The sequence below is a fragment of the Ornithorhynchus anatinus genome, chromosome 5, assembly GCF_004115215.2.
Source record: "Ornithorhynchus anatinus isolate Pmale09 chromosome 5, mOrnAna1.pri.v4, whole genome shotgun sequence".
NCBI lineage: Eukaryota > Metazoa > Chordata > Mammalia > Monotremata > Ornithorhynchidae > Ornithorhynchus > Ornithorhynchus anatinus.
This window is the reverse complement of record NC_041732.1, coordinates 81,103,371-81,128,083: the sequence shown is the minus strand read 5'-3', so window position 1 is coordinate 81,128,083 and position 24,713 is coordinate 81,103,371. Positions and strand designations below refer to the sequence as shown.

The window sequence follows — 24,713 nt, the reverse complement described above, 5'->3', positions numbered from 1 at the left end:
TCTGTCACCCCTTCTGGACCGAAACTCATTGTAGGAAGGGAGCGTATCTACCAATTCCATTATACTGTACTCTCCTAAGCACTCAATAAAGTGCTTTGCACACAGTAAATGCTCAGGAAATATGATCGATTGATCAATCGATTTGAGTTGGTAGACATGTTCCCTGCCCATAAGGAGGGATTCTGTCTGCCAACTCTACTGTATTGCACTTAGCACTTAGTACATTTAGGGAAGTAAGTACACCAGCACTTAATTCAGCATGGTTTAGTGGAAAGAGCCCGGGAGTCAGAAGACGAGGGATCTAATCCCGGCTTCGCCACTTGTCTGCTGTGTGACCTTGGGCAAGTCACTTGACTCCTCTGTGCCTCAGTTGCCTCATCTGTAAAATGGGGATTGTGAGCCCCATGTGGGACAACCTGATGACCTTGTTTCTACCCCAGTGCTTAGAACAGTGCTTGGCACATAGTAAGCACTTAACAAATACCATCATCATCACCACAGTAAGTGCTCAATAAATACCATTGATTGATTGATTGATTGCTGACACTTCTGTCCTGCTTAGAACTGCCTCCCCATTCATTATCTGACAGACCACGACTCTCCCCATAGTCAAAGTCCCACTAAAATCACACTCTACTCTCCCAAGTGCTTAGTGCAGTGCTCTGCACATAGTATGTGTTCAATAAATACCATTGTTTGATTGATTGATTGATCTTCTCCAAGGACCCTTTCCTGACTTATCTCTCATCTCCCCAGCATATTCCCCACCTCCCCAACACCGTGTCACCCAGGCACTTGAGTCCTCACTTCCTCACCACTTAAGTTCCCCCACCCCCCGGACCCCTCCAATAGTACTTATACCCATATCTTTATAATAATAATAGTAATAATGGTATTTGTTAAGCACTTACTATATTCCAAGCATATTCAGTTGCTTCCCTTAACTGCATTGTATTTTAGTGTCTGACTCCCCTACTGGAGTGTAAACTCCTTGAGGTCAGGATCTACTACTTCTCTAGTACTCTCCCAAGCTAAGCCCCCTACGGTAGCTTTGATGTAACCATATTTGGATAATAATGATAATAATTATGGTATTTGTATTTGTGGTATTGAAGCGCTTCCCATGTAGCAAACACTGTTCTAAGTGCTGGGGTAGAAACAAGATAATCATTGTGCAACAGTCCCTGTCCCACATGGGGCTCACAGTCCTAATCCCCATTTTACAGATGAGGTAACTGAGTCACAGAGAAATGAAGTGACTTGCCCAAAATCACACAGCAGACATGTGGTGGAACCGGGATTAGAACCCATATTCTCTGACTCCCAGGCCCGTGCTTTTTCCACTAGACCATGCTGCTTCTCAGTAGTTGCCATAGTAGAGAAACAGCATGGTGTAGTGGATTGAGCATGGGCCTGGGAGTCAGAAGGTCATGGGTTCTAATGGCAGCTCTGACATTTGTCTGCTGGGTGACCTTGGGCAAGTCACTTCACTTCTCTGTGCTTCGATTACCTCAGCCGTAAGATGGAGATTGAGACTGTGAGCCCCACATAGGACAGGGACTGTGACCAACTTAATTTGCTTGTATCTACCCCAGCTCTTAGAAGAGTGCCTGGCACATAGTAAGCGTTTAACAAATACCATCGTTATTACTATTAGTAGTAATAATAATAAAACAAAGATGGATGGATGGCCCACTCTATCCATGAAATATTCAGTCACATGAAGTCAGTGGTGGACGAGCCTAGTTTCACTGGTGAAGGTCATGGCTCTTAGAGACAGGGCTGGATATGCTCGCTACTGGCGTGGGGTGGGCGGGGGAAGGGGCAGGGGGAACCAGACGGACATCTCACAAATGTTGGATTTGCAATCAGACAGTCCTTAGTCTCCTACCATCCCAAATCCGCCTAAAGGCATAAGTGACCGACAGATGACCCTACTCTCGCTTCTCAAACAAAAGCACTCTGCTGCCATCATCCGCAGTCACCTCAGAGATAACAAGCAGCAACGAAGGGAAAGAGAAATCCCCCAGGGATCTGGATAGGCTCAGTATGGCGGCTGTGAGATCTGCCAAGCCGATCGTCAGGAGAGAGAGTTGAACGGGTGGGTAGCGGCGCCAAAAGGCAGGGAAGAGGCATTGGATGGAACAGTACTGGAGAACTGAACCGCGCCTATCTACTCCTGCTTAGCGAACGGGCTTCAGACCCTGACTTCCATCTTCCAAGTGAGAGAAAGACATCATGGATGCACCCAAAGTCTAAGTAGTGACGTCTTATCTGACTGCAGGAGGACCACAACTGGGCTCCCGTAGGCTCCAAAATGGAGCTTTTGATATAAATGACGAAGGGCAAAACTGTCCCAAACCATCGACAAGACTAATTATCCAGCTTCAGCAGAGGTTAGATTGTAAGCTTCCTGACAACAGGGAAGGTGTGTTTTGCATCTCCTCCCAAGCACTTAGTATATACAGCGCTGAGAATTTAGTTTATGCAGTTATTTGAACTCAGTGGAGAATGTTAGAGGCAGGGAACTTGTCTACCAATTCTGTTATAGCGTACTATCCCAAGCGCTTAGCACAGCACTCTGCACACAGTAAGTGCTCAATAAATATGATTGATTGATTGACTTAGTAAGTCTCATCGGTTGGTTGGTTGATTGGCTGGAGAACAATAAAACCTGCTCTGGGACACTGTCACAGGAGTTCCCTAGGGGAAAGGAAGTCAGCCCTCAATGCCGATGGAAGGACTGGATGGACACCAAGAAGACTTCAAGACTGGGTTTGGAAGAGACATCATAAGAGTGGTCTGATGATTCAGAGACTAAATACCTGCTTGTAGCGAAGCAAGACATGGGTCAACCACACCTTGCAGCGGCTTATAACCTTGCACGGTGGAAAGAGCACTAGCAGTATGGCCTAGTAGAGAGAGCACAGGCCTGAGAGTCAGAAGGATCTGGGTTCTAATCCCGGCCCCTGCCACTTGTCTGATGTGTGACCTTGGGCAAATCGCTTCACTTTTCTGTGCCTCAGTTACTTCATCTGTAAAATAGGGATCAAGAATATGAGCCCCTGTGGGACAGAGACTGGTGTCCAACCTTACTAGCTTGTATCTACCCCAATGCTTAGCTTGGCACATAGTAAATCACTTAATAAATACCATTTTTAAAAAAATGGATGGAGGTCTGCAACAGGTACCCTTGATGGAAGATTATTAATAAGTAAATGGTATTTTTTAAGCATATAACTGTGCCAGGCACTGTACTAAGCACTGGGGCAGCTACAAGATAATCAGGTTGGACACAGTCCATGGCCCACATGGGGCTCACAGTCTTAATCGCCATTTTACAGATGAGGGAACTGAGAAGATAAGTGATTAGCCCAAGGTCTCACAGTGGCAAGTGGCAGAGCCGGGAGCCAGCCAAACAACCCTGGCAGAGCCAAGCTGCGCTGGCAGTCCTCCCAAGCGCTCAGTACAGCACTGTGTACCCAGCAGTCCCTTGATAAATGCTGCTGATTGATTGATGAATCCTAGAATGATGGCAAGGACACTGCAGTGATTGCCTCAGTAGGCCTCCCGCCACTGAGAGGAAGTCCACCGAACCACTAAATACTGACATAGAGTGACAACCGGCTGTAGCATTGTGAAGGAACCAATGTAGTCGGGTGTCAGGACCGGATTACCCACAACTAGGTCCCCATCAGTCAGTCGGTCAGTTGTATTCATTGAGCGCTTACTGTGTGCGGAGTACTGTACTGGGAGTGTTTTGTTGTTCAGTTGCGTCCGACCCATAGAGACACCATGGATACATCTCTCCCAGAACGCCCCACCTCCATCGGCAATCGTTCTGGTAGTAGATCCACAGAATTTTCTTGGTAAAAATACGGAAGCTGTTTATCACTGCTTCCTTCCGCACGGTAAACCTGAGTCTCATTTGCTTGACGTTTGCTCGTTTGGTCCTTCCCAAGTGCTTAGGACAGTGCTTTGAAATGAGGGGCCCTGCGTTAGATTATTACTGCTGCAACTTCTAACACTGCTTCCCTCCCCCATCCACATTCCCCTGCTCCCCATCAGATAATTACTCAGAGTCATGAGCTCCATGCACTGGAGTGGCAGGGGAGAGGAGCTGGAGGCCAGGCTAGAGATGATAGGAGTAATAATAATGGTGGTATTTGTTAAGTGCTTACTATGGGCCAAGCACCGTACTAAGCGCTGGGGGAGACGGTCGGGTTGGATGCAGTCTCTGTCCCCTGGTGAGAAAGGAGATGAGGTAGAGAAGCTGTGTGGCCAGTGGAAAGAGCACAGGCCTTGGAGTCAGAGGACCTGGGTTCTCATCCAGACTCCACCACTTGTCTGCTGGGTGACCTTGGGCAAGTCACTTCACTTCTGTGTGCCTCAGTTACCTCATCTTTAAAATGGGGATTCCCCTCTCAGGGTCGCACCTGGAGAGTTTCCAGTACTCTCCCAGTCTCGGCTATAGAAGGGAGAGTCAAGCAGAGACATACCCATTCCATTCCCAGCTTGGCCAGTGGTTAACAAGTGGAAGGCGATCTGCTACAAATCAAAACTCACCCGGGCTGGGCAGCAGCGTCACGGGAGAGAGTCGAGGGAGGAGGCTCAAGTTTACCTCAGTAAAGGAGGAGGAAATGGTAAACCACTTTTGTATTTTTACCAAGAAAACCCTACGGATACACTACCAGAACGATTACAGATGGAGAGCGGGGTGTTCTAGGAGACATGTGTCCATGGTGTTGCAATGGGTCGGAAACAACTCGACGGCATAAGACAAGGAAATGGGGATTAAATCCTCCTCCCTCCGACTTCGGCTGTGAGCCTTACTGAGGACGGGGACTGTGTCCAACCTGATTATCTTGTATCTACTGTAGCAATTTGCAGAATGCCTGACACATAGTAAGAGCTTAAGAAATATCATAAAAAGGGAAGAAAACAATAATAATGATGATATTTTTAAGTTCTTACTGTGTATCAAACACTGTTCTAAGAATTGAAGTAGATTCAAAAAACTAGTTAGTTTGGACACCATCCCTGTCCCACATGGGACTCACACTCTTAATCCCCATTTTACAGATGAAGGAACTGAGACACAGAGAAGTGAAATGATTTGCCAAGGTCGCATGGCAGACAAGTGACAGAGCTAGGATTAGAACCCAAGTCCTTCTGACTCCCAGGCCCATGCTCTCTCTACTAGGCCATAATGCTTCTCTAAGAATGAGAAGGGAGCATGGGTTGGAGGAGAGCAGGACACCAGTTGGAAGAGCAGTTTGGAGATGTGCAAGCCGCCAGTAATCACTCTCCCCAACAGGCAACAGCACTAGGGAGAACCAAGCATTAGTGCCATGGGGGTAACTACTGGCTGGCAGACCCAGGGCAGGCTCTGATCTTAGAAAGTCCTCATAATCATAATAGTGGGATTGGTTGAGTGCTTACTCTGTGCCAAGCTCTGGGGTAATTAGATGATAATTTGGTTCATCACAGTCCCTGAGGCTCACTGTATAAAGTAGGAGGGACAATGGATATTGAATTTTACAAATGAGGAAATTGAGGCACAGACAAGTTGTGACTTGCCCAAGGTCACACATGCCAGGTAAATGGCCGAGCTGAGATAACCCAGACCCTCTGGCTCCCAGGCCTGAGTTCTTTCCACTAGGCTTTGCTGCTTCTCAGAAAGTGGTGAGCCAGGACCAGGGCCCGCTGTGCCGTCTTTTCTCCGCCTCACCCGACCCCAAGACCAGCTGTCATCGCTCTGTGGCCGTCCCTAAATTCTGCCTCTGTCTTGCAGCCCCCTCTGCCGTGTCCATCATGCATCAGGTCAGCCGCACGGTTGGCAGCATCACGCTGTCCTGGTCCCAACCCGACCAGCCCAACGGAGTCATCCTGGACTACGAGCTGCAGTTCTACCAAAAGGTATCCACTTCCCTCACTGTACCCGCCCTTCTGCCACACCTCGTGGCACCCCTCTTGCCGCCCCTTCTCACTCCCCAGGCTTCGGCCCCGGGTACAGGTCTGCCCCAAAACTCTCAGGAGCCAGAGCCTCGCTGCTTCCCCGGCACCAGGCAGAACTCCCAAACCTGCCCTCCCCGTGCCTCTCCAGGTCTCTCAGTCAATCAATCATTCATTTAATCATATTTAATGAGTGCTTACTGTGTGCAGAGTACTGTACTAAGCTTTTGTGAGAGTACAACATAACATAAACAGACACATTCCCTGCCCACGGTGAGCTCACACTTCCCACCGGGTTCCCTGGAGACAGGCGGGTGAGGCCTGGATGTTTTGAGTGAGTGGGCTTAAGTTTACCTGCCTGTTGTCAGGTCCCCTCTCCCTTCCTGACAGGGATCAATCAATCAATCAATTGTATTTATAATAATTATTATTATGATTATGGTATTTGTTAAGCATTTACTATGTGCCAGACACTGTACTAAGTGCTGGGGGGATACAAACAAATTGGGTTGGACACAGTCCCTGTCCCTTGTAATAATAATAATAATAATGTTGGTATTTGTTAATCGCTTACTATGTGCAGAGCACTGTTCTAAGCGCTGGGGTAGACATAGGGGAATCAGGTTGTCCCACATGGGGCTCACCGTCTTAATCCCCATTTTACAGATGAGGTAACTGAGGCCCAGAGAAGTTAAGTGACTTGCGCACAGTCACACAGCTGACAAGTGGCAGATCTGGGATTCGAACTCATGACCTCTGACTCCAAAGCCCGTGCTCTTTCCATTGAGCCACGCTGCTTGTAGGGCTCACAGATTTTACAGATGAGGCAACTGAGGCCCAGAGAAGCTAAGTGACTTGCCCAAGCTCACACAGCAGACATGAGGCAGAGCTTACTGTGCTTACTGTGTGTAGGGGGACTTTTACCAAGTGCTTGGGGGAGAACAGTACAATAGAGTTGGTAGACACATTCCCTGCCCTCAATAAGCTGACAGTTTAGAGGGGAAGGCAGACATTAATATAAATAAATAAATCACGGATATGTGCGTAAGTGCTGTGGGGCTGAGGGAGGAGCGAATAAGGATACAAATGTGACGCAGAAGGGAGTGGGAGAAGAGAACATGAGAGCTTAGGGCAGATCTCTTGGAGGAGGTGTGCTTTTAATAAGACTTTGAAGATGGGAAGAGTGATCATCTGTCAGGTATGAAGAGGGAAGGTGTTCCAGGACAGAGGCAGGCTGTGGGTGAGAGGTTGCCAGTGAAATAGATGAGAAGGAGGTACAGTGTGTAGGTTGGCATTAGAGGAACGCAGTGAGTGGGCTGGGTTGTAGTAGGAAATCAAGGAGGTAAGGTAGGAGAGGGCAACGTGATTGAGTGCTTTAAAGCCCATGGTAAGGAGTTTCTGTTTGGCATGAAAGTGGACGGATAACTATTAGAATTTCTTGAGGAATAGGGAAACATGGACTAAATGGTTTTGTAGAAAAATGATCCGGGCAGCAGAGTGAAGTATGGACTGAAGTGGAGAGGGAATGAAGGCAGGGAGGTCAGCAAGGATGCTGATGCAGTGATCATAGTGAGATAAAATAAGTGTTTCAGACAGGGATCCTCTGCAAAGTACTTGACCCTGGAGAGGCAGGCGAGACCACAGGGCTTGGACCGTGGCCTGCCAGACCTAACACCTTGGTTCTACTCAGGAAGTGTTCATTCCAGGCTTCCTAGGAGCAGAGAAGCTGTGCACAGAGAACTGCAGCCAAACTCTGGGCACACACCACCCCATATCTTCCCTTCCCCACCCCCTCCTCTCTCTATCAGAGAAATTAAGAACCAAAGCAGCACCATTTCTGGGTCAGACAAGTGGCCCGCTCAACCCAGCATTCAGTCTCGGACAGGCACAATGAAGGATACTGGGAGGGGCAGAGCAGGTGGTGAACATATGGAGTAGCGGGTCAGGAAGGGAAGACTCCAGGGATCAAGGGAGGAGCAGTCCTGGAGGAGGTCACCTCAGGGGATGTGGAAGTAGTAGGCCAGGAATAGGAGGCCCCAGGGCAGGGGGAGGTCCCACTGAAAAACCACAGGCCCAACAAGAGTCAGGATTGCACACTCCTCCCCACCCCACCCCACCGCGAACTCCCCTGCCCGGCAGGGACAGCCTAGCAAGCGTGAATGTAGAAAAACTAATTTAAAATCTCTCTGATTAAGAGAAACACAACACATTTGTCCCCATCGCTGCCGGAGATGGTGAATCCCACCGCACCTACCTCTGACCCAGTTTCTCATCTCTCTGTGCTGGGGCAGAGAGGCTTGGAGTGGTGGGGAAGGGGCCTGAGGGGGCCATGACCTATATTCACTGGGAACCCCAGGGACTGGCAGTCTTGACCTTGGACCATGAGTCCGGGGGTGGAATCAGGCAGAGATCTGGACCTGGCAATGCCTTGTGCCCAGTCCTGGCCTCCTTGCTCCTCTCCTCTGTGGGGGCACCCATGAGACCACAAGTCAATCCATAGGTGGGGGCCACTAATAGCAGTGACAGAGGCCTGCACCCCGATGCCCAGGTTGCCCCTTCAAAGCTAGACACCCCCACTCCACCACAGCTGGACTGGTCCCCCTGGCTGCCAGCTGAGGAGCCTCAGCAGACTTCTCTCTGCTTGTTCCTGCTCCCGGGTCTCCCCCGGTTTGTGCCATCCCCATCATTGCTCTCATCAGCCCGGTGCTGCCTGGCTGGGATCCACCTGGAGCCCGGCTGGAGCTGCACCTGGGGGCCTCTCCCACCTGCCAGGTCTTTCCCTGGATCAGAGCAGAAAATGGGGCAGCCTGTGCTGGAGACAATTGACAACCCAGGGGTGGGTGCCAACTCCTAGTCTCCCAGCAGGGGAGTAGAGGGTGTTCAGCCTTGGATCGGCCGATCTATCCAAGTGGAGAAGCAGGACCCCCAGGCTTTGTTTCCCCTGGTCAGTACGCACTGTCCTTTTAAAGACTGGGCTCTCCATCTTCTACCTGTACTTCCTGCCTGCCCCGCTCAGACACCGTGGTCTTTGTGGTCCCTGCCGGCCCAGGGGCCAAGGCGTGTGTGGCTAGGGCCGGGAACGGTGAGGTCTCTTTTGGCTAGACAGGTACTGAACGCTTCAGCTGTACTGGGCCACTGCATTCTACAGCCAGGTAGCCCCCTGCTGACCTCTGCCTCCCCTCTGGGTTTGGCACTGGTGCTGACCTCAGATCTTGACAGTTCCACTCCGCTTTCCAGCCCACACCAATTCCCCGTCCACTCAACTTATTCATTCATTTATTGAGTGATTACTGTGCCCAGAGCACTTTTCTAAGCACTTGGGAGAGTATAATAAAACAATAAACAGACCCGGTCCATGCCCACAATTTGCTTACAGTCCACTTACCTGCCCACACCGCTTTTGGTGCTGTGATCTTTATGTGGTTGTTATTTGTTGTTGTTAAGTGCTTACTATGTGCCAAGCAAGAAAATAAGGTTGGACTCAGTCCCCGTCCCACATGGGGCTCACAGTCTAATGGGGAAGGAGAACAGATATCTTATTCCCAATATACAGATGAAGAAACTGAGGCACAGAGATGTGAAGTGACTTGCCCAAGGTCAGCTGGCAGGCAAGTGGAGGAGTCGGGGTTAGAACCCAGGTCTCCTGACTTCTAGGCCTGGGGTCTTTCTGCTAATCTACAAATTGGGCTGAGGAAATGAGTGCCAGAGGGGCTCCAGAAGTGCATTCCACTCCTCCTGACCCACCCCACTTCACCTAACATACCCCTTCTTTATAACAAGCCCCACTCTCACTGACTCATCCTCTCCCCTAATATGCCATACTTTGCCTCAAATGCCCTCTCCCCAATGCACCCCAGTTCACCTAACGTACCCCCTTCTTCCTAACAAGCCCCACTCTCACTGACTCACCCCCTCTCCTAATATGCCACCCTGCGCCTGACGTGCCCTTCTCTGCCTGGCAGCAGGGTCCTATCCCCTCCCCCTGCCAGTAGAGATGGAGGAGGAGGGGGCCACATCGCCTTGAGTGGCAGGAGCAGGAATCCCAGCCCGGGGATGCTGAGGGATCCTGACAGCAGTGCTCCAGGCAGGGTATGTCTGTTACATCGGAACAGGAGGAGGTATTTGACAGGATCCAGGCAGGAGACAGAAAGGGAAAAATTCCCCAGGCTTCTGGGACAGAACCAGAGTTCACCGACAGGGCAGGCACATTTGCCTTTTGCCTCCCAAACCCAACGCGCTGAAGCCACTTAGGCCCGAGCCCTCAGCTCATTTAGACCTACAGCCTGATTTCCATTAAACCCGTAGCCCAATTTCCATTAAGTGAGTTGACTGCCTGATTTGTTTAGTCTCTGGCGTGTGTGTCTGGTTTGATTCCTGTTGTCTGACAAGTGTACCGTGTGGAACGGAACTGAGGGTCTTTCCATGGACAAGATATATTACATCTATGCGTTCTCCCCCATCTTCCCGGGCTGGCTGTCTGTCAGGGAAGGGAAACTGGGTGAATCTGGACAAGATTTTCTCTCCACTAAGCCACAGTGACTTTTACCCAAACACTGTGGCTTCCTAGGGACTGAGCCAGTTAGAGACCAGAAAGAATTGATTCCCACATGGTATTTGGTGAGCACCTGCTGACGGCAACCACAGGTTCCAAGTGTGAAATCCATCAACATCTGCCCAGCTACACTTGCCCTTTTCCCCCTTTAAGGAAACCGGGGCACTGGGTTTCACCCTCATCTGTATGACCACCTACCCCTTACTCATGCTCTTCCCCCTACCTGGCACTCCCTCCTGCCTCACATCTGAAAGGCTGGTGCTCTCCCTGTCTTCAAACCCTGACTAAAATCACATCTCCAGGAAGCTTTCCTTGACTAATCACTTAGATTCCCCACACTGGTCGTCCTCCCCTCTATATAATGATGGTATTTGTTAAGCGCTTACTATGTGCAAAGCACTGTTCTAAGTGCTGATCACATATGCACTTGGATCTGTACCCTTTAAGCACTTAAGTACACACCCTAAAAAGCAGCATGACCTAATGGAAAGAACATGGGAATGAGAGTTCAAAGACTTGGGTTCTAATCACAGCTCTGCCATGGGTTTGGGCAAGTCACTTAACTTCCAGACAGTGAGCAGTCCCTCTAGACTGTGAGCTCGTTGTGGGCAGGGATTGTCACTCTTTATTGCTGTATTGAACTTGCCCAAGTGCTTAATACAGTGCTCTGCACTTAGTGCTTAATAAATATGATGAATGGACTTCTCTGTGCTTCAGTTTCCTGATGTACATTAGGGTTAGTTACTGAGGTGAATAACAAATAAACCACCTTGGGCACAGTCCCCGTTCCACTTGGGGCTCACCCTCTATTGGAGAGGGAGAACAGATGGTATCTTATTCCCAATTTATAGACTAATGAGGATTCAATACCTGTTCTCTCTCCCTCTTAGACTTCAAGCCCCATGTGGGACAGGGACTGTGTCTAAACCGATTAACTTGTATCTACCTCATTCCTTTGCACAGTAAGCTCATAGTTCATAGTAAGCGCTTAATAAATACCATCATCATCATCATCACCCCTACCCTCACAGCACATCTGTACATATCTTTATACTTGACTGCTTCCCCTACCTGTAATTTATTTTAATGTCTGCCTCCCCAGCTGTATTGTAAGCTTCTTGAGGGCAGAAATGAAGTGCACCTGGTGTAGTGGATAGAGCACAGGCCTGGGAGTCAGAAGGTCATGGATTCTAATCTCAGCTCCCCACTTGTCTGCTGTGTGACCTTGCACAAGTCACTTCACTTCTCTCTGCCTCACTTACCTCATCTGTAAAATGGGAATTGAGACTGTGAGCCCCACAGGGAACAGGGACTGTGTCCAACCCGATTGGCTTGTATCCACCCCAGTGCTTAGTACAGTGCCTGGCACATAGTAAGCGTTTAACACATACCATTATTATTACTATTGTATTGTTCTCCCAAGCATTTAGCACTGTGCTCTCCGTGGAGAAAGCACTCAGTAAGTACCATTGATCGGCTGATTGCTTGGCTGGGGCTAAATTTCCTTCCCTGGATTCCAGCCCCATCTGAGAGTCCTGGGCATGATCTCTAGTGGCTCTGCCGGACTGCAGGGGCTCCTTAGTCCCCAGGGACTAAGCCCAGCCCTGAACCCAAGTGATTCATACCCAGCCTCCTGCCCCTCAGTCATGTGGCTGCCTGCAGCAGGGCTTGGCTCAGCGCTGACCTTTGGGGAAAAGAACAAGGTGGACAAAATTGTTAAAAGCTGTGCCCTGGAGGCTGGTGGCTTCCCCTCCCCCATCAAAGGGAAGAGCAATGTTTCCCTGACATCTGGAGATGGATTTTCTGTGTCTCTTGCAAGTTGCATCCTGCCCCAGTGTGTCCTCTGTGTCACCCCAGAACCTGCCCTGGTTCATCTTCCCTCCCTAACTGCCTAACCCCTGCCTCAAGCAGACTTACCCCTTCTTAGAGTGACCCTCCCCTACCCAAACCACAGAGCCATTGCCAGAGGTGGGGAAGCCTGGTCTTTCCTTGACTGCCCCCCTCCCCTTTCCCACTTGAGTTCTCCCCTTCACCTCTGGAGTCCCTCTTCTCCCGGGAACCCTCCACACCTGTGGATCCTCCATCCCAGGGACCCCTCTCCTTCTTTGGAGAATTTGCACTGGAGTTCTGTGAGGTCTCTGGGAGGGGAGACCTGGACACTGTTTTTGTACTGGACTTTCTTCCTCTTTTCAATCAGTCTAATACTGAGTAGAATGGTGAGAGAGAGACTGGAAGAAGTTTTCATCTAGGACAGTGGCAGTTATGGGGATTATGGCAGCCCTGGTGGCCATGGTGCCCATGGATATGTCAAGTAGAGTGGCTACTGCAACTCTGGTGGCAGAGGAGGCTTTGCTGGCCCTGGTGGTGGTCATGGCGGTGGCTATGGCAGCTCTGGTGGCTGGGAGATTTTTCCAGTTTTGGTAGCTAGAGCAGCTGTTACAGCCCTGGCTATGGTGACTCTGACAGCTATGGCGACTTTGGTGCCATTTCTTGCTGCTCTTGGCAGCTTGAAGCCAATCTGGATGGGCAGTTGATGGATTTCCACCTGTCCTCTCAGGTTGTCTGGCCTGGAGGCCCTTGTCCATCAAACAGCTGGACACAGCAGGCTGTACTGTAGCCTGGGCCAGTGAGAGTCCAAGCGGGTTGAGGAGTCAGACGGTCCTGACCTCGGAACTGACTTGCACCATGGCCCCAGAAGACTGGCTGGGTTCCAGAACTTCCCCAGGAGTCCAGGTCGGCTCTGGGGTTGGTCCAGGCAGGCAGTGTGCTGTAGTGTAAAGAGCATAGGACTAGATATCAGGATTCTAGTCTCAGCTCTATTTCTTACCTGCTGTGTGACCTTGAGCAAGTCACTTAACTTCTCTATGCCTTGGTTTCTTCATTTGTAAACTGGGATACAATACCTGTTCTCCTTCCCTCTTAGACCTCGAAACTGTTGGTCAGGGACTGTGTCCAGTCTGATTATCTTGTGTCTACCCCAGCACTGAGCACAGTGCTCAGTCCAGAGTAAGCACTTAACCAGCACCATCATCACCATCATTGTCCAGAATGTGGTTCAGACCAGTGCCCCTGGGGGTTGACTCTCAGGGGTGGAGTGTAAATTGACCAGGCAGAGATATGGTGTGGGAGAAAGTTACCCCAAGTGGGAGACTCAGGGAGCAGGCCGGAGCAGGCAGGAACAGGCCAGGAGCAGCCAGAAGTGAGCCAGGAATGGGCAGGAGCAGGCCGGGAGCAGGCGGGAAGCAGGATAGTAGAGGTTGAAGCAAACCAGGAGTTACAGATTGTGGCCTCATCAATAATTCATTTATTCATTCAACCATATTTATAAAGCACTTACAGTGTGCAGAGCACTGTACTAAGTGCCCCTCCCCCAGAAGTCACTGAGGCTGCAGAGCCAGAGCTGGGAGGGGGCGGGGGGGTGGTGCAGTTGGGGATGGTGGCAGTGGGAGGGGTGGAATAACACACACATCTGGCCCAGGGATTTATCAGTAAACCTGCCCGTTCATTCATTCAATAGTATTTATTGAGCGCTTACTATGTGCAGAGCACTGTACTAAGCACTTGAAATGTACAATTCGGCAACAGATAAGGACAATCCCTGCCCAATAACAGGCTCACAGTCTAAATGGGGGAGACAGGCAGCAAAGCAAAACAGAATAAAACAAGTCAAAACAAAACAAGTAGTCTGGCGTTCCTCCACGGGGCACCCCTCACCCTCACCCCAACAGCCCAGCTGCCACCTGTCAAAACACTGACAGGAGGTGGATCTAGGGCAGAGCCAGTAGCAGAACTGGATTTTGGAATCCCTGAAGCCTGTCAGTCAGTCAGTCACTTGTATTTATTGAGCACTTACTGTGTTTAGAGCACTGTATTTGGGAGAGTACAATATAACAATGTAACAGACACATTCCCTGCCCACAGTGAGCTTACAGTCTAGAGGGGGAGACAAACATTAATATAAATAAATAAATGACCGATATATACATAACTACTGTGGGCCTGTGGGGAGGGAATGAATAAAGGGAGCAAGTTGGGCAATGCAGATGGGAGAGGGAAAAGAGGGCTTAGGGAAGACCTTTAGGAGGAGCTATGCCTTCAGTTAGGCCTTGAAGCCTGTCCTTTCCTTAGCACTTTCCCATCCATTAAGGAGCTTCCTGTTAGAAATTTGGCAATGGCAGTTCTGGGTCAGCCTGGCCTTTGGCTGGTCTAGAGGATATTGGGTTCATCAGGGTCACTCAATCAGTCAGTCCATGGATGCTGCCCCGCTGCCTGTGGAGTCTGAGGCCTGGCTAGGCCTTCCCAAGGAGGAGCCCAGGCTGGGAGCCCTGTGGTGTGGACTGGAAACCTGACCACCGCCTCTGTTTCCCCGGCAGGACCTGAGTGAGTTCAACGCCACAGCTGTCAAGAGCCCCACCAACACCGTAACTGTGCAGGGCCTGAAGGCGGGCACCATCTATGTCTTCCAGGTGCGGGCACGCACCGTGGCAGGGTATGGGCGCTACAGCGGCAAGATGTACTTCCAGACCATGACTGAAGGTGAGAGAGATCTTCACCATCTGCCAAGGGAAGGAGGGAGGGAGGGAAGAAGGGATGGAAGGACAAGGGCAGGAGGATTCCTGTCAGGGCTTCATCAAGGATGAGCTCTGGCCACCAGTCTGTCTCTCATCTCTGCTCTCCTAGCCTACCTAATTCATTCATTCATTCAATAGTATTTATTGAGCGCTTACTATGTGCAGAGCACTGTACTAAGAGCTGGGAATGTACAAATTGGCAACAGATAGAGACAGTCTCTGCCCATTGATGGGCTTATAGTCTAATCAGGGGAGACAGACAAAAACAATAGCAATAAATAGAATCAAGGGGGTGTACATCTCATTAAAACAATAACAATAAATAGAATCATGGTGATGTACATCTCATTAACAAAATAAATAGGGTAAAGAAGTATATACAAATGAGCGGACAAGCACAGTGCTTAGGGGAGGGGAAGGGAGAGGGGGAAGAGCAGAGGGAAAGGGGGGGGGGAAGGGGGCTTAGCTGAGGGGAGGTGAATAATAATGTTGGTATTTGTTAAGCGCTTACTATGTGCAGAGCACTGTTCTAAGCGCTGGGGTAGACATAGGGGAATCAGGTTGTCCCACGTGGGGTTCACAGTCTTAATCCCCATTTTACAGATGAGGGAACTGAGGCACAGAGAAGTTAAGTGACTTGCCCACAGTCACATAGCCGACAAGTGGCAGAGCTGGGATTCGAACTCATGAGCCCTGACTCCAAAGCCCGTGCTCTTTCCACTGAGCCACGAAGGGGGGCATAGAGAGGCAGCAGAGGGAGCAGAGGGAAAAGGTGAAGCTCAGTCTGGGAAGGCCTCTTGGAGGAGGTGAGCTCTCAGTAGGACTTTGAAGAGGGGAAGAGAATTAGTCTGGCGGAGGTGAGGAGGGAGGGCATTCCAGGACAGTGGGAGGACATGGCCCAGGGGTCTAGTCCCCACTCTCATCTTCCCTGCTCCCTCCACTCTCCTCAGTCAATCTTTGCTGAGCACCAACTGCATGCAGAGCACTCTACTAAGCACTTGAGAGGGAATAGTAAAATTCATAGACTTGATCCCTATCCTGACAGAGGTTACAATTTAGTGGAGAAGACAGATTTTCAAACAACAGAAAGGGGAAAATAATAGGTTCCAGGTGATATCTACACAAGTGCTTGAGAATAATGTGGCCTAGTGGAAAGAGCATGGGCCTGGAGGTAGAGGACCTGGGTTCTAATCCTGGCCTGCTATTTAATAATAATAATGATGATGGTATTTGTTAAGCACTTATTATGTGCCAAGCAATATTCTAAACACTGGGGTAGATACAAGGTTATCAGGTTGCCCCAGGTGGGGCTCAGAGTCTTAATCCCCATTTTTCAGACAAGGTAACTGAGACACACAGAAGTTAAGTGGCTTGCCCAAAGTCACACAACTGACGTGGTGGAGCTGGGATTAGAACTCACCACCTCTGATTCTCAAACCCGTGCTCTTTCAACTAATTCATAATGCTTCTAGTTTTGTCTTGTTTGCTATTTGCTGTGTGACCTGAGGCAAATCACTTAAACTTCTCTGTGCCTCAGTTACCTCATTTGTAAAATGAGGATTAAAATGGTGAGCCCCACATGGGACATGGACCATGTCCAACCTGATTAGCTTGTATCTACTCCAGCACTTAGTGCAGTGCATGGTCCTTAGTGAGAGCTTAACAAATACCATTAAAAAAAGTGCTACAAGAGATTGAGAAAATTGAGCACAAGAGAGTGCTAAAGTGGCAGTTGGAGGAGAATCTAAATGGGAGTTTACAGATTAATCAGGGAAGGTCTCCAGGAGGAAGTGGGCTTTTAGAAGGGGGGAGCAGAGTGATTTAACAGCTACGAGGAGAGAGAGTTCCAGGCAGGGAGGAGGGCTTGGGCAAGAGGTCAGTAGCAGGAGAGATGAGAACAAGGCACGTGAGTTAATAATAATAATAATAATAATTATGCTATTTGTTAAGTGCTTACTATGGGTTATGCACTGTACGAAGCAAAGTACTAAGAGAAGCAGTGTGGCTTAGTGGAAAGAGCACGGGCTTAGATGTTAGGATGTGGGTTCTAATCCACCCCAATTATAGCTGAATTGTACTTTCCAAGCGCTTAGTACAGTGCTCTGCATATAGTAATCACTCAATAAATATGATTGAATGAATGAATCCCGGCTCCACCAATTAGCATTATGACTTTGGGCAAGTCACTTAACTTCTCTGTGCCTCAGTTACCTCATCTGTAAAATGGGGTTTAAGACTGTAGAGCCCATCTGGGACAACCTGCTTACCTTGTATCTACCCTAGTGCTTAGAACAGTGCTTGGCACATAGTAAGTGCTTAACAAATACCATCATCATTATTATAATTACTAAGCACTGAGATGTATACAAGATAATCAGTTTAGACATAGTCCCTGTCCCACATAGAGTTCACAGTCTTAATACTCATTTTATAGATGAGGTAACTGAGACACAGAGAGGTTAAGTGACTTGCTCAGGTGACAGAGCCAGCCTTAGAGCCCAGCTCCTTCTGACTCCCAGTCCCATGCTCTCTCCACTAAGCCTTGTTGTTTTCAAGTACTTGTGTACATATCTCATGTATCCTCTTATTTCCTCCTTTCTGTAGTTTAGATTAGTTTGAGTGAACAAAGGATGCGAAGCTGAGGTGTAAAGCAGAAGTGGATAAGTAGGAGTGAAAAGCTGATTGAGCACTTTAAAACCAACAGTCAGGAGGTTTGGCTTTATACAGAGGAGAATGGGCAACCACTGGGGTGTTTTGAGGAATGGGGAAACATGCAGAATGACAGTTTAGAAAAATGATCTGAGCAGCAGAGGCGTGCATGTATTGGAGAGGGGAGAGATGAGAAACAGGGAGATCAGTCAGTCAATCGCATTTATTGAGCACTTACCGTGTGCAGAGCACTGTACTAAGAGCTTGGGAGAGTTCAGTGTAACAATATAGCAGACACATTCCCTACCCACAGTGAGCTTACAGTCTGGAGGGGGAGACAGACAATATAAATAAATAAAAATACAGATATGTAGATAAGTGCTTAGCAAGGCAGCTGATGCATTAATCAAGAGGGATGTGATAAATGCTGGGAATGGGATGGTTACTCTTTGGATAGAAATGATGTGGAGACAAAAACAAGATTCAACAAAGACAAAATATGGGTGTTGAAAGGGTGAAGAGTCAAGGATTAGGGCAAAACCATGGGCTTGAGAGATAAGGTGGGTGATGGTGTTGTCAACTATGATGAGACAGTGAAATGGAGGAGAGGATTTGGGAGGGAAAAATGAAGAGTTCAGTTGTGGACCTATTAGACCTGAGGTGCCATTAACATGTCCTACAAGCTGGAGGAGATGTGACATGGCAGAGGAGGGAGGAAGGTGTTAGTGAGGTAGGTTTGGGAGCCTTCCACGTAGAGATGGTGGTTGAAGCTGTGGGAGCCAGTGACTTTTCCCAGGGAAGTGGCAACTAGAAGGGGACCCAGATCTGAGCCTTAGGGACCCCTGCAGGGACCCCTCCCTGGAATGGGAGGCAGAAAGAGCTGATGAAAGAGACCAAGAAGGTGTCATCAGAGGTAGGAGGCAAACCAAGAGAGGACCATATTAGAAAAACTGAGCCTAGATGGTGTTTCCAGAAGAGGGTGCTCCTTAGTATCAACGGCTGCTGACAGGTCAAAGAGTGTTAGGACAGAATAGAGTCTGTTGGATTTGTTAAGAAGGAGATCAGTGGTGACCTCGGACAGAGCAGTTTCCATGAACTGAAGGAAGCAGAAACCAGACTGTAGAGGGTCGAGGAGGGAGTTGGAGAAGAGGAAGTGGAGGTACCTCTTCAGTGCAGAACTACCACATAGGGAGCCAAGATCATCGGTGAGTGAAGAAGCCCTAAAGCTTTGCAGAAATCAGGAAGCCATCGAGACCCTCTGTCCATAAATGTTCTTTGACCACATCCGTATTTCCCCGTTGTCTCCCCTCCTTGAGCTCCTCCTAATCCCATCTTCCCAGTCTCCGACAGAGGAGTCTCCCTATAGCAAACACACTCTGATCTCCACCCAAACACAGAGAATAGAGATACAGCGAAAAGATTGTTTCTGTTAATCCACTGCCTGATTTATTTTTTACTACTACTACTAATAATAATAATGTTGGTATTTGTGAAGCGCTTACTATGTGCTGAGCACTGTTCTAAGTGCTGGGGTAGATACAGAGTAATCAGCTTGTTCCATGTGAAGCTCACCATATTAATCCCTATTTTACAGATGAGGTAACTGAGGCACCGAGACGTTAAATGACTTGCCCAAAGTCACACAGCTGACAGGTGGCAGAGCCAGGATTAGAACCCATGACCTCGTACTCCTGAGCCCATGCTCTTTCCATTGAGCCATGCTGCTTCTCATGCTGCTTTTAAGTTCTAGACCTGTGGGCTATTGCTGATTCCCTTGGCTGGGCCTCTTCCCGGTGTCCCAGAAGGTGGCCAGGGGTGGCCAGAAGGAGGGCCACTGGGCCTGGCCCTCACTAATACTGCCTTGTTGCTCCCTCAGCTGAGTATCAGACAAGCATCCAGGAGAAGCTCCCGCTCATCATCGGCTCCTCTGCAGCCGGGTTGGTGTTCCTCATCGCCGTGGTGGTCATCAGCATCGTGTGTAACAGGTGAGGCTCCCACTCCCAGAAACCCCGGCCCTGTCTGCCTCTGGTTCTGAGTGGTGGGCTGGGGTCGGCCTGCTGGGGGAGGGCAGAGGGTCTGGGGGTTGTACCATCCCTAGAGCCTCTCTGTCTGTCTGTCTGCCTTTCAGAGCTTGGAGAGAAGCCTTATGGCCTTTTGGCTAATGCAATCTAATTCATTCATTCAACCATATTTATTGAGGGCTTACTGTGGGCAGAGCACTGTATTAAGCGCTTGGAAAGTAGAATTCAACAACAAATAGAGACTTTCCCTAGACCACACCCTTCCTTTCCACCATAATAAACCCAATGGTGACATGTGTCCTTACCTTGGGGAAGGGTGAGGGCCCGCGGGATAACGGGAGGGATCAGCATTGGCCAAGACCCATCCAGAGGTGGACTCTCCAATCAATCAATCAATCGTATTTATTGAGTGTTTACTATGTGCAGAGCAGTGCACTAAGCTCTCCGGAGCAGAGGCCTTGCCTGACAGGCAGTGGTGGTGACTAACCGAAAGACAGATGGACAGGCAGTCAGCCGCTTTGGGGATGAGGACGAAGACAACTTTTGCTTTTAGAATTGGTTTGGATTTATGTTTGGGGAGGAGGGAAGGCGCAGGTGGGAGGGGCCACGTGGGCTAGCAGCAGAGAGTTGAGGTTTGGGGGTTGTGGGTAGCAGGGAAGGCAGAGTGGTGAGAATGTGGGGGGAGGGGAGAGGCTAGGGAAGGAGATGCCCTCCCCATGGGTGTCTGTCACCCCTCCCGCCCCCACCCCCACCTCTCCCACCCATCCCACACTCGTCAGTTCCATTGTTCTTCCAGAAGACGGGGGTTTGAGCGTGCGGACTCCGAGTACACCGACAAACTGCAGCACTATACCAGCGGCCACAGTACGTACTGACCACCTAAGCCCAGTACCTGCCGGACCCAGGCCCTCTCCCCTGTCCTGCCCCTGCTCTGCCCAGGCCCTGCCCCCGACCTTGCCCCAGCCCTCTCAGCCCTACCCCAGGACATACCCCATTCCACTCAGGGCCCAGCCCTGCCCACCCCAAAGCAGCAAGACCTAGTGGAAAAGGTACAGGCTAGAGTCAGGAGATAAGGGTTCTTATCACAGCTGTACCACTTTCCTGCTAGCTAGTCATTTAGCTCCTCTGAGCCTCAGTTTCCTCATCTGTTAAAGGGGGATTCGATTCTTGTTCTTCCTCTCCCTTGGGCCGTGAGTCCCATCTGGGACAGGGCATGTTTCTGACCAGATTACCTCACATCTAGCCCAGTGCTTCACGGATACAACCTGACTACCTTGTATCTGTCCCTGCGCTTACAACAGTGCTTGGCACATAGTAAGCGCTTAACAAATACCATAATTATTATTATTATTGCTATTAGATAGTAAGTGCTTAACCAACACTCCTATTTTTATTATTATGGGGAGCTATCTCACCTATCAGCTTGCAGCCTGGATAACTGAAATACTTGATTAGTAATATTGCCTCAACGTGGCAAAAATTTCCAATCTTCCCCCCGTACAGGTGTGGGTTGGTGGTGGGTGGTGGCCTGGGATGGCTGGGAGTGGTTGGTGGTGGCAGGGGGTGGCCAGTGGCAACAGGGAGTAGCTGGTGATGGCAAGGGGTGGCCCATGGTAGTGGGAAGTAGCTGCGGTTGCTAGATGGCCAGTGCTGGTGAGTCGGCCTGTTGCATCAGGTGCCAGTTGGGTGTGAATGGTGTGTGGGGTGCAGTGTTTTGGGGGGAAGATTTAGGGGAGCCTTAGGGTAAGAGCTAGGGGTGGAGTGGGAGAGGGGGAGCAAAAGGAGAGCTGGAGGGAAGCGGCAGATAACCCTGGGTGTGAGGCATGGACGAGTGGGGCCAGGGCTGGAGATTGGGGGTGCTGAATATTCATGAAAGCGGGCAGAGGTTTGCCAGGAGGGGTGGAAAGCATCATGGTTGGGAGCTGGGGGAGGGGGAGGAGGGGCAGTCTTACAATACAACTGTGAATGAGCAGGACCATCAGAGCTCACACCCCCTCACCTAGTCCACGCAGACAGGGACATGTCAACCATCCACAGAAAAGGGGATACGCATACCGACACACCCAAACATACACACCTGTACACCAATGTCTCCTTTGGTGAGAGCATACCCAGAAGCCCCAGGACCCTGTGGTCACAGGCAGCTCCCTGAGCCTTCCAGGAACTCCATCCACCCCTTCCCACTGGGTGCTGTTCCTGGGGTCTTTCCTTTCCCCGGATGACAAAGCCTGCGGTGGAGGGAGGGAGAGGGGGAGTTGGGGACCAAATCCCAACCAGATCCAGTTCTCCGATGGGTGCTGGTTTGGGGTTGGACACCTGTGCCTGACCATGGGTCACCTACAACGGTTATCTCTGGGCAAAGATGGAGATGGTGGGCACCCCTCTAGTTGGACAGTCCCCTTAATAGAGACTTCAGCTTGAGCATTCCTGGACTGGCCCGCCCTGAGCTCTTGGACGACAGAATCATCAGGGATGGGCCTTCTCCTTCTGTTGGGTGTTCCCGAGCACCTCAGATGGTTCGCTGCCCACAGGAGGCCTCAGTCAGTGCCAACCCCACTGATGGCTGAGGGAACTTCCCCCACCATGCATCTAGTCACTGCCTTGCCCCTCCCCAGCCCTCATCACCCTTATCCCCAGCAGGCCGGTAGTTGCCCCAAGCCCACATCTCCTCCTCCTCCCCCCCAAGTGACTCCAGGCATGAAAATCTACATCGACCCCTTCACCTACGAGGATCCCAATGAAGCCGTCCGTGAGTTTGCCAAGGAAATCGACATCTCCTGTGTGAAGATCGAGCAGGTGATCGGAGCAGGTAGGTCCACAGGCCCATCTCCAAGGCCACCTGGCCTGAATTGGGAGAGGGTGGAGGTGATGTCATCGACACTGGTATGCCATGTACCTGGAAGGGGTTGCCCTGGCTTCTTGGCCTGAGCGGTCCAGGGTCCCACAGAGAACTCAAGAGACACGGCTCTCCCCTCAAGGAAGCAGAGCCTACAAGCCCAACCTTCCAGGGCTGCCGAAAACAGAAGGAGCCCGGGGGTGGTGGGGCAGAGGAGAGACTGGTCCCGGCCCTTGACCCCCCACCCCCAAGAGAGGGCAGCGGGAGGGTCAGGGGAGAGGAAAGAAAGATGGCGACAGGCCCAGCGAGTTAGAGGCCTGTCTCCCACCTGGTGTCAGGGGAGTTCGGGGAGGTGTGCAGCGGCCACCTCAAGCTGCCGGGGAAAAGAGAGATCTTCGTGGCCATCAAGACGCTCAAGTCCGGGTACACGGAGAAGCAGCGCCGGGACTTCCTGAGTGAGGCCAGCATCATGGGCCAGTTCGACCACCCCAACGTCATCCACCTGGAGGGTGTGGTCACCAAGAGCGCCCCCGTCATGATCATCACCGAGTTCATGGAGAACGGTTCTCTGGACTCCTTCCTGCGGGTAGGGAGGAGGGGTGGGCCGTGGGGCTGCGGGTGGGGTGTGGGTGAGGCCAAGAGCAGGGCATGGGTGGAGAAAGGGGCAGGGTTTGAGGGTGGGCAGGTCCAAGGACAGTACTTGGACCAGGACAGGGCATGGCTGAGACAGGAGACAAGGTGTGGGTGTGGGCATGGCGAAGAGCACGGGCCTGGGAGTCAGAAGGTCATGGGTTCTAATTCCAGCTCTGCCTCTTGTCTGCTGTGTGACCTTGGGCAAGTCACTTCACTTTTCTGTGCCTCAGTTATCTCATCTTTAAAATGAGGATTGAGACTGTGAGCCCCACAAGGGACAGGGACTGTATCCAACGTGATTTTCTTGCATCCACCCCAGCCTTTGATACCGTGCCTGGCACAGATTAAGCACTTAACAAATGCCGTAATTATTCATTATTATTATTATGGACCAGGGCGTGGCCAGAGCAGAGAGAAGAGCGTGGATTTGGGCAGGGCCGGGGACAAGTGCTGTGTGACCTTGGGCAAGTCAACTTCACTTCTCTGTGTTCAGTTACCTCCTCCCTCCAACTTAGGCTATGAGCCCCATGTGGAGCAGGAACTGTGTCTAACCTGACCGGCTTTTATCTACCCCAGTACTTAGAACGGTACTTAGAATGTAGTGAGCTCTTAGCAACGACTATAAAGAAAATTAAAAATAAATAAATAAGACATGGACCAGGTCAGGGCATGGTCAGAGCAGGTGGCAAGGTGTGGGTGTGAGCAGGGCCAGGCCATGGACCAGGGCAGGGCATGGGCAGAAACGGAGACAGAGCGTGGGTGTGGGCGGGGCCAGGGAATGGACATGGTCTAGGGCAGGGCATGGGCAGAGCAGGGGGCAGGGTGTGGGTGTGGAAAGGGCCAGGAGGTGAGTTAAACAGTAGAGCATGGGGCTCCTCAGCCTGGTGGGTACCTTCCCAGGGACCCTAGGGCTCTCTGGCTTGAGGCTTGCCGCCCCGGGCTCACTCTGCCTTGGCCCCCCAGCAAAACGACGGGCAGTTCACGGTGATCCAGCTGGTGGGCATGCTGCGGGGCATCGCGGCTGGCATGCGCTACCTGGCCGACATGAACTACGTGCACCGGGACCTGGCCGCCCGCAACATCCTCGTCAATAGCAACCTGGTCTGCAAAGTGTCCGATTTCGGCCTCTCGCGCTTCCTGGAGGACGACACCTCTGACCCTACGTACACCAGCGCCCTGGTAACAGTCTGTCCTCCATCCATCCACCTGTCCATCCATCCTCTGGATGGAAAGAGCTGGGATGCTGGGGGCAAGGGGGTGGCCTGTTCATCCATCTCTCTGTCTTTGGGAGAGAGGTGGGAGAACTGGGGGTGCTGGGGGAAGCAACATGGCCTAAGGGATGGAGTACGGGCCTGGGAGCCAGAATGTTCTGGGTTCTAATCCCAGATCCACCACTTGTCTTCTGTGTGACCTCGGACAAGTCACTTAGGTTCTCCGCGCCTCAGTTACCCCAACTGTAAAGAGGGTATTGAAACTGAGAGCCCCACGCACGATAT

At 50.7% G+C, this 24,713-nt stretch overlaps 1 protein-coding gene and 1 non-coding gene across 3 annotated transcripts in view; both read left to right on the top strand.

Annotated features, from left to right (window-relative positions):
• The window catches only part of EPHB2 (EPH receptor B2), a 295,337-nt gene that overhangs the window by 260,957 nt on the left and 9,667 nt on the right, over positions 1–24,713 (top strand). Inside the window, exons 6-12 of one of the 2 annotated variants that reach the window (XM_029066358.2) lie at positions 5,795–5,919; positions 14,881–15,043; positions 19,604–19,712; positions 20,548–20,612; positions 22,435–22,557; positions 22,923–23,170; positions 24,181–24,396. In XM_029066358.2, coding sequence (XP_028922191.1) covers positions 5,795–5,919; positions 14,881–15,043; positions 19,604–19,712; positions 20,548–20,612; positions 22,435–22,557; positions 22,923–23,170; positions 24,181–24,396 — 1,049 coding nt within the window. Of the gene's footprint in view, positions 1–5,794; positions 5,920–14,880; positions 15,044–19,603; positions 19,713–20,544; positions 20,613–22,434; positions 22,558–22,922; positions 23,171–24,180; positions 24,397–24,713 lie in introns of both variants that reach the window. The other variant, XM_029066357.2, reaches the window with a different exon arrangement.
• Positions 4,419–4,556, top strand: LOC114812589. The gene has a single exon (XR_003760240.1). It is a non-coding gene; the product is annotated as a small nucleolar RNA SNORA7 (small nucleolar RNA).